The following is a 10,198-nucleotide window of genomic DNA, read 5'->3' on the forward strand; positions in this document are numbered from 1 at the left end:
ATCCCATGCATGCTTCAACTCCTCCACTGTATTTGCAGCTGCCACTTCTGCAGGAAGGCTATTCCATGCATCCACTACTCTCTCAGTAAAGTAATACTTCCTGATATTACTTTTAAACCTTTGCCCCTCTAATTTAAAACTATGTCCTCTTGTAGCAGTTTTTCTTCTTTTAAATATTCTCTCCTCTTTTACCTTGTTGATTCCCTTTATGTATTTAACAGTTTCTATCATATCCCCTCTGTCTCGTCTTTCTTCCAAGCTATACATGTTAAGGTCCTTTAATCTTTCCTGGTAAGTTTTATCCTGCAATCCATGTACCAGTAGTTATATTCTTGTACATAGGAGCAGTATTATAGTAGTTATATTCTTGTACATAGGAGGCAGTATTATAGTAGTTATATTCTTGTACATAGGAGGCAGTATTAATAGTTAAGGCTGCGTGCAGCCTGTAATTGTGGGAGGGGCCAGGTCCCCCTTCTTAAACCCCCGCTACCAGCTCACCTCACCGCGCCCGCCTACTCGTACTTTCCCCCCCCTTTCCCACCCCTTTCTTTCTACTCTCCCTAGGGTTGGCCCTCTTTTAGGCAGACCCACGTCCCGTGGCTCCAGGCACACACCAGCCACTGTTAGGGCCCCCTCCTGTCACCTTACTGACCGTGGCCGCGGCCACAATAGTAGTTATATTCTTGTACATAGGAGCAGTATTATAGTAGTTATATTCTTGTACATAGGAGCAGTATTATAGTAGTTATATTCTTGTACATAGGAGCAGTAGTATAGTAGTTATATTCTTGTACATAGGAGCAGTAGTATAGTAGTTATATTCTTGTACATAGGAGCAGTATTATAGTAGTTATATTCTTGTACATAGGAGCAGTAGTATAGTAGTTATATTCTTGTACATAGAGGACAGTATTACAGTAGTTATATTCTTGTAAATAAAAGGCAATGTTATAGTAGTTAAAATCTTGTATATAGGAGCAGTATTACAGTAGTTAAAAACTTGTACATAGGGGACAGTACTACAGTGGTTATATTTTTGTATAGAGGTAGTATTATAGTAGTTATATACTTGTACATAAAGGACAGTACTACAGTGGTTATATTTTTGTATAGAGGTAGTATTATAGTAGTTATATACTTGTACATAAGGGACAGTACTACAGTGGTTATATTTTTGTATAGGGGCAGTATTATAGTAGTTATATTCTTGTCCATAGAGGAAAAGTTATAGTAGTTGTAGTACGAGTATAATCTCTATCATAGAGACCAGCAGTGTAGTGCATTTTAAAGATAATAAACTTCATTTATCTGACAAACAGTAGAATGGTTTTGGAAACTTACAACCTTTGAGACAGAAATATGCTGTTGTTATTGTTCTTCCTCAATGATTGTTGAAGCTCATAAAAAGTGAATCGACCAGCAGGTGGTAAAAATCAGCAGAAGTGGATGCTCAGTTGGTCCAAAATCTAAGCTGTTAATGATTAAAGATTTGCCAGATATCCAAGTAAAGAATAAAGTCCAGTAGAAAATTATTTTCCTATAATGTAAAATATAAAACTTTTTAAACTAAGATAAACATGTTGGTAAATCTGTTAAGTTTTTTTTATCACAATAAGGTTTTTCTTTAGCTGACCTAAATATAAAAACTGAATAGATGGAATAGAACTTGGATATATTAGTGGGAAATATAGCAACAACTATAGTAGCAGCCTAGTAATTAGCGACAGGCAGCTGCCGCCAAGGCCAATAAAAGTGCATGGTGCATTGAAAGTAGAGTAGTTGTATATTATGAGAATATATTCTTATCTCTATAGAAACCACACATGGAGTATTGCAGGCCTGGAAAAATCTTAGTTGTATAGATCACTCCACATTAGATGCAATTTAAAGGGAACCTGTCATGTTCACCGTGGTGTTTGAGCTGAAAGCAGCAGGTTATAGAGCAGGAGGAGCTGAGCAGATAGATATGTAGTTGTGTGGGAAAAGATTCAGTATAACTTGTAATTTATCTATTTAAATATATGCCCATTCTATGCTTTGAAGTCCAGGAGGCGGTCCTATCAGTGTTTGTCAGCTTTCCCTCTATGACTGTGTATACAGAGACAGCTGTCAATCACTGATAGCTCCGCCTCCTGGACTTCAAAGCCCAGAATGAGCAGGAATTCTAACTGTATAAACACAAGTTTTACTAAATATTTTCCCACAAGACTAAATATGAATCTGCTCATCTCCTCCTGCTCTAGAACATGCTGCCTTCAGCTCAAACAACATGTTCAACATGACAGGTTTCTTTTAAGGCACAGGAGAGGCTGTGGACTGTGCCCTATGCAGCTGCATGCATGTCACAGGTACTTAGTCCATTCCAGCCAACTACAGGGCAACAGCCTTACGCCTTTTACAGGAAGCAGAATACACAAGTTTACCGCTGCAAGTTCATTCTTGGATTGTTACTAAGATCTATGCACGTTCTTCTTCCTAATATTTTATTATTCAGAAACTTACAAAGCAAACCTCATATCTACCAGTGACATTTCACCAGGTCTACCCTTTCAGCCTTCTATACACTGGAAAACATGAGCTGCTGAAGGTACTTAATGCTTGGAATAAAATTGTTCTAAATGACCCATACGTGCAGTCAGCCAACAAAAGATATAACCTGAGGGAACATCTATTATTGTCATTACATGCTAGGTTCTGCCTGACTTCTGGCTTATGATGACCTCACAATTCTTTCGACCTAGTTTAATCGCACACTGTGGTAGTTCTAACGGTCATATGTGCCTACGGAAAAGGTCTGAAATTTCTAATAGTTGGATAGTGGAAAGAAAAGGGAAGAAAGCTCTGTTAAAATATATAAAATGTCATAGTTCAGTCTTCACTTCAACTTCACAAGAAATAAACCACCATTAGCAATAACAGACAGCTACCGCACAACAGCCCAAAGCTTCAGCCCAGTCTACGGGAAGACCAGAGAACCTTGTCTAACAATCTCCGTATTAACCAAAGCTTATGTGTTTATATAAATGACATCCCTCGACCTATGATGAAAAACCTAGCGGTGGAAGAACTGGCAGAATGTCTTTGCCCTTTTCTAAAAGACTTCAGGAAGACTTTACCTTGAAGGCCTTTAACCTTTTCAGCAGAAAGATATAAACATTCAACCTTTCCCGGTATTTAGAATTATTCTAGAAAATGTCAAATTGTGGATGACATGTCGTGTATACTATAGTAAAAGGGATACATCTATTTATTAAATCGTATTTTTAACTTGAAACTTTTTTTTTTTACATATTTAGCATTGAAACTTGTTGGTGGTAGATTTTATTTTAGCTATTTACCACATCATATGGATTATAACTGAAAGCATTGGCCTGCAATGCATTACATAGTACCCTGTTCAGGCCGGTAATGATGCAGAGAATATTTATGGCCAGCTGCATAATAGACGATTGTTTTATGGAGGGTTTTCAGAAACTGAAGTCAAAGCAATCGGTTGATTGCTAGGCCAGATCTGTAGTAAAAACTGTTTGTCTGGATGAGGAACCCCTTTAAAGAGGTTTTGGAGGACTTAGATGTTGATGACCTACCGTATTCTCAGGATAGGTCTTTAATATTACATCACGGGGGCTCGCGAGACTTCGGGAATAACTGACTTCATTTTGTCGGAGGCTGAACATTTTAATGCTGTACGGAGATGGATCTCCGTACAGCAGGGGTGGGGAACCTTTTTGCTGCAGAGGGACATCTGGATATGTGTAACATCGTTCACGAGCCATATAAAATTCCAGCGAGCTATATTCTCAGGGATAACAGAATTGCGTCAGAGGGTTAATGCACTTTTACACTCCAAGGAATAAATTTGGCCAGCTACTTGCAGGACAAATGGTACGTTTAAAATTCACCAAACTAGTTTGGCACTAACAGATAGAAATTGCGCTTCAATGATAAAAAATCTAGAGCGCTGTATTCTTGCAGCACAAAATAGTGCCTGCATTATATATATTTAGTTCTTTATTTCTTTATTTGGCATTAATGGCAGCTAAGCTCATCCCAGAGGGGTCCACCCAGCTTCCACTGTCCCCGACTCTGTCCCTTTCTCAGAAGACTGTTCTGCTCTCGGCAGTCGGCAGTTAGAGCGGGATAATGGGGGAGAGGACTTCTGTCATCACATCACATCTCGCGGCATTACCAGCATATAGCTGGCAGACTGTCAGGTAGGAGCAACACTACAGAAGCCATCACATCACATCTCGCAGCATTCGTAGAAGCGCTACTCCTACCCGGCAGTCTGCCAGCTAGGAGCAGAGCTTCTACAAACGTTGCGAGAAGTGATGTGATGACAGAAGTCATCAAATCTCGTGATATTATTAGTGTATAGCGGGCAATCGGCAAATGCTCTGGCAGTGGGGCAGGGAGCCTGGGGCCATATGAAATGATTCCTCGGGCCGTATGTGGCCCGCGGGCCGGAGGTTCCCCACCCCTGCCATAAAGCATTAATCCGAATATTTGAGGGAAGTGACTTCAGATTTAGGATCCGAAGCTCGCTTTCCTCACCCCTCGTTGGAACCCCTAGAGGTGGCACCATGAGTGATCAGACACTTATACCTTATCCTTTAATTGTTAATTCTGCGAAAACCCCTTTAATGCCCATTTAAACATCCAGTGATGTCAGGGTAACAAATATCTGAGTCGTATATTTCTACTTAGTCTTAAAGGGGTTGTGTCGCAAACCATATTCTACATTTTTCAAACCAGAACCCGGATCTGAATACTTTAGCAATTACATGTAATTAAATTTTTGTATAGCCAGTAAGCTATTCAATAAAAATGCATCTGTATAGCGCCACCTGCTGTTTGTTGTTTTTCTTATTTTTTTGGTGTCCATTTCACTGAGCTGGTCGCACATGCTCAGTTTAAATTTTCAGTTCTTCACTTCTTCTGTTAGAAGCTGTGGCAGTTACAGGGAGCAGGAAGCAACCCCCCCCCCCCCCCCCTCCCTGAGCTGCCAGGCTGAAGATAATCTAGCAGAGCAATTGGAGCAGTGAATTTGGAGATATCTGGTCCCATGTGCGGTACAGGGCTGGTTCTAGTTTTGTTAGAAAGATATTGCCATGTGTTTGATTTTCATTTTTTACATCAATCATGGCACAACCCCTTTAATTTAGTCTCTTAAATAAAAAAAAGTCTAATGTAACGCGTGTGTTCCTATATTTACACCATCTCAGCTCTGCGTACGTAAATTGTGTGGTTAAAAGCGGACCATTTTTATTACAGCAAAGGACGCCCTTTTAAATATCATTATGAAAATAAATTATTCAACATGTTTTCTTTCCGCAGGATAATTGAAGCTGTCTGCATCGGCTGGTTCACGGCAGAGTGCATCGTCAGGTTCATTGTCTCCAAGAATAAGTGTGAGTTTGTGAAAAGGCCCTTAAATATCATTGACCTGCTGGCTATCAGTCCTTATTACATCTCAGTTCTGATGACCCTTTTCACGGGGGAAAACCCTCAGTTGCAGAGAGCTGGGGTGACACTTAGGGTCTTGAGGATGATGAGAATTTTTTGGGTAATAAAACTTGCGAGACACTTTATCGGCCTCCAGACTCTTGGCCTCACTTTAAAACGCTGCTACCGGGAGATGGTCATGTTGCTGGTGTTTATCTGCGTTGCGATGGCAATTTTTGGAGCCCTTTCTCAGCTGCTTGAGCATGGCTTGGACCTTGAAATAAAAAATGAGGACTACTCAAGCATACCGGCAGCCTGCTGGTGGGTGATTATTTCCATGACCACCGTAGGCTACGGAGACATGTATCCTATAACTGTTCCTGGCAGAATACTTGGAGGAGTATGCGTGGTCAGCGGCATTGTCCTCCTTGCATTGCCGATAACATTCATATATCACAGTTTTGTACAGTGTTATCATGAACTCAAGTTTAAGTCTGCCAGGTATGGCAGAACCTTATCTAACGAGTACATAAATTAATACATGCCAGAGCTTTGTTATATAGATATTTATTTTGTTATTTAATATTATCCAGGGCTACATGAACTTGTGTTAAGATATAATGCAGTAATCCCTGTCTCTGTGCTGCCTAACGCCTAGACAACATGGCACCTGTCCTGTCTATTATATATTATTCATTTTTGTTTTTGCTTTTTCATATGGAAAAGAGTGGAAAGATGTATTAACAGGGGGGCTGACCCTTTCATTAGTATTTTCCTTGGGTTTTTGCCAGTTTTGATCCAAGAATCACCACATTCTCCTTTTGATATATTCAGGTTTGGTCCAAGAAGCACAACGTTGGTGGTTTTTCATTTAAATCTAAGTCAAGACATCTTAGGCTACTTTCATAGTAGCATTTTTGCTGGATCCATCGTGGATCAGTAAAAATGCTTCCGTTCTGATAATACAACCATCTGCATCCGTTATCAACAGATCCGGTTGTATTATCTTTAACATAGCCAAGACGGATCTGTCATGAACTCCATTGAAGGTCAATGGAGGACGGATCCGTTTTCTTTTGTGTCAGAGAAAACGGATTTGTCCCCATTGACTTGCATTGTGTGTCAGGACGTCTTGCTCCACACCACATCGCGGACAGAAAAACGCTGCTTGCAGCGTTATTCTGTCCGCGATGGGAGTGCAACCAAATGGAATGGAATACATTCTGGTGCACTCCATTTCGTTCAGTTCAGTTTTGTCCACATTGACAATAAATGGGGACAAAACGGAAGCATTTTCCCCCGCTATTGAGATCCTATGATGGATCTCAATAGTGGAACTGGAAAGTGCAAGTGTGAAAGTAGCCTTAGGGTTTTGTACCAAGCATCAGGGCTGCTATTTGGAATATAGAGACCCCATAATATGAAATGGTCAAAGCCCCTTAAACCTTCTCACTCTCCTCTCATCCTTTATTCCTTTATTTTGTACTACACTGTGTATAATTTGAGGCACTCTTAGAGATTGGAGGGGATTTTTATAACCTGTGGAGTAGACCTAAACTGAGAAGAAGTAAGAGGCATCCTATAGTTGGCAGTGACTGGCAGTTAAGAAAAGAATGTGGACTTTTTTAGACTAATTTTCCTGGTCCTCCAAAATACCACCTGTAGCACCCTGATACAGGCCCTGACAAGCACTAAAAGCCCTTATATATGCCTAGTAATCCCAAATTAAGTGTAGACTAACAATGCCTATGGCAATTTTTTGTAGACTTATTGACATTGATGAGTTGTGAAGGTCAAGTCACTTAAAGGGGTTGGCTTGCAAACAACATTTACCATAAACCTATGAACCCTGAAGGTCTGACCATTAGGACCCCAACTGTTTACAAAAATGGTGCAAATTTATCAGTAGTACGCATGTGACCACCACTCAGTTCAATGTCTAGTCTTCAGATATCTTTGGCACTCCCGTAGAAGCGCTGGTCATTGAGTGCACTATGGACCATTAATACAGGAGACTCAGGGACCCCCTTTCTCATGATTATGGAGTCCAAGCGATCAGACCATCAGGGATCATACATTTATTGTCTATGCTTTGGATAGGTCACAGATGATGTTTGTGGGCCAACTCCTTTAATGGAAGATAGCAAGCCAACTGGCTCACTGCCCAGAGCTGCCAGTGGAGAGAAAAGCAACCCTCTCTATTGATACCATACAGCAAGAGTCCAACTCCAGACCTCCTTGTTTGTGTGGGGTTCCAGGGCTTCTGGTACTCCTTGATTGCTCAGCCATTGCTGACCTGAATTGAAAAAAAAAAACAATTTCGAGTCCCACAAAATATGGATCTGGAGAAATCCTTATAATTCACTCTTAAAATAATACATTTTAAAGTCAAACTCTGACTTGAATGTAAAATGTTCTCTGTGGATCTCTCATATGGACCCAACTGAGAGTCTGAGAATCTGTTGTCTGTTCCTATAATAATGTATCTTTTTATGTAAATTCCTTCCATTTTGTTATCCCAAATTCCTGCTTGCTAAGACAGCTGCCTCAGGGTACCTCATTACAGGTTCTACCTTGTCCACAGGGTCACTGTAGGAAAGCAGTTCATTTCAGGAGCTCTTTTAAGTGGTCTGTCATCACAACATAAAACCACATTCTGACTCACTGCTCTTTCTCTGTTCAGGGGTCTTCATATGATGTTAGAAATCTACTGATTATGTGCATACTCTGCAGTGAATGTCTGGTAATAAAGGTTGCGGTTCTCTGAATGTTGACTATTGAGATGTTCTCCAATGTATGTATTAAAAGATGTATACTTTAATGTGTTGATAGTAACTAATGTTAAGCTTTTGGGCTGCTACGTGCAATTATATACCATAATAACCACCATTGGTTTAAAGGGAACCTATCACTGGGATTCCTTGGATTAGCATTGATAAAACCAAAGCCAAATTTGTGAGTGAAATGGTACTCAACACAAAAGGGCCACCACTTTACCTGTATTCTTTGCAGCAGGGAATGTCAGACTAACCTTAAAGGTGTTGTCCACTTTCTGGTTAATTATGACCAATGTGTATGTAAGATGACTATATGGCACTTATTAATATATTCTTTGTTAATATTCTGTGACATTGGCTATATTTCATAAACCATGCCCCCTTGTTGGGCAAATCTCCTGTGCTGTCCACATAGAGATCCTATCCATAAGATGGCCTCTCATGGGGGGTCATGTGACTAGACACATTACGCAGGCTTCTCCATTAAAACACATTGCACCTGCACTGATGTCCAACAATGCAAGTGCAGCTGAAGTGTATTTGAATGGAGAATACATCACATGGAGGCGATTTGCCTGGTCACATGACCCTTCATCAGGAGCCATTTTATGGACAAGACCTCTGTGTGGACAGCACAAAATACTTGGCAAACAAGGTGGTATACCTTATGAAATATAGAATATGGCAGTGAATTTTAACTAAGGCTATATGAGTAAGTGCCATATAGTCATCTTACAAACACATAGGTCAACAGTAACCAGAAAGTGGCTAACCCTTTTAAATATTTTAATTCTAGGTACCTTAAATAGACACTATGGGAACTTGAACAGAGTTGAATTAACATGTATCTGGACTATCAAATGGTCCTAAAATTTTACAACTAAAGCTGACCATGCATGCTAGAACTCTTGTTTATATATTCCTTCCGACCTCTATATACATGCATTTTAATGTTCAGCCAAGCATGAATCTCTAGACACCTCCATCGGCAGCCTACGTCTCCTGACACAAATGCTTGAAATCCAACAGCCTGATCCTCCTTTCCGGAACATCTGCCACTCAAGGAAAGTTGAGATACTACTATACATATCTGATGGTCTGCCAGTCCCACCAAATTGTCAGGTTCAGCCGACAATAATGTATATGGACACCTTTACTGTATATGGAACCTCCAGAAATGCTATATTATTTTTGATCAAAAAGATTTCACATTTTCTCTAGTCCATTATCTGATTTAATCCTATTGTTCATGACTAGAACTAAAAGGAGATGCTGGATTTGTCATGTAGGTTATTTTAGGTTATGTTAGTGAAGTTTGAAAGATTGGGTAATTGAGGCTTGCAATCCTCTTTTCTGGCTCCTCACAATTCTCATTGTGTCTTGTCAACAGATAGGAAGAAATTAGTCTCATCAACTAGCATCAAGGCTTCTGCCAAGACTTCTAATGGACTTTAATGGTGTACTGGGTAGAATAGAACACCAAACTGCGATATTGTGTATAGAGAATAAGTGATAAGAAGCAATACTATTAACAGAGTCAAGGATGTACCATAGAGGCAGCTTATACAGATTTACAGGGTCCATGGCCAGTGAGAGCTTCCATTTTTAAGTTTGTCTTTTCATCATGCGAGGTGGGAACTGACTGGGCCCCACGGCAAATTTTTAAAAGGGGGCCCCCAGAGAAATCCAGTCCTCCCGTGCAACCCTCAGTCCTGTGGCTAATCAAGATAGCTCTCTCAGACAGCCAGGCAGCACCCCCGTCCTCTTCCTACATGTATTTACTGTATGTCATGTCACTGTATATAATGTCATTGCATAATACTGTTGAGTGGGCCCCTCCTGGGTGGGTCCCTTCTGAGTTTGAACCCCGTAGCAACAGCTTCCCCTGCTTCCACTATAGCTACACCCCTGGAGGTGCTACAGTGTTGGCAGGCAAGGAGGTGGGAAATGCACATGAGGATTGGGGCGTAACC

General features: G+C 40.5%; 1 protein-coding gene across 2 annotated transcripts in view; it reads left to right on the forward strand.

The window, feature by feature from the left end:
- The window catches only part of KCNG3 (potassium voltage-gated channel modifier subfamily G member 3), a 30,719-nt gene extending 24,267 nt beyond the window's left edge, over positions 1–6,452 (forward strand). For both annotated transcript variants that reach the window (XM_044291444.1, XM_044291445.1), the window contains exon 2: positions 5,341–6,452. In XM_044291444.1, the coding sequence (XP_044147379.1) occupies positions 5,341–5,986 (646 nt within the window). In that variant the 3' untranslated portion in view covers positions 5,987–6,452. The remainder of the gene's footprint in view (positions 1–5,340) is intronic.
- The last annotated feature ends 3,746 nt before the right edge of the window (positions 6,453–10,198 follow it).

This window comes from Bufo gargarizans, chromosome 4 (genome assembly GCF_014858855.1).
Source record: "Bufo gargarizans isolate SCDJY-AF-19 chromosome 4, ASM1485885v1, whole genome shotgun sequence".
Taxonomy (NCBI): Eukaryota; Metazoa; Chordata; class Amphibia; order Anura; family Bufonidae; genus Bufo; species Bufo gargarizans.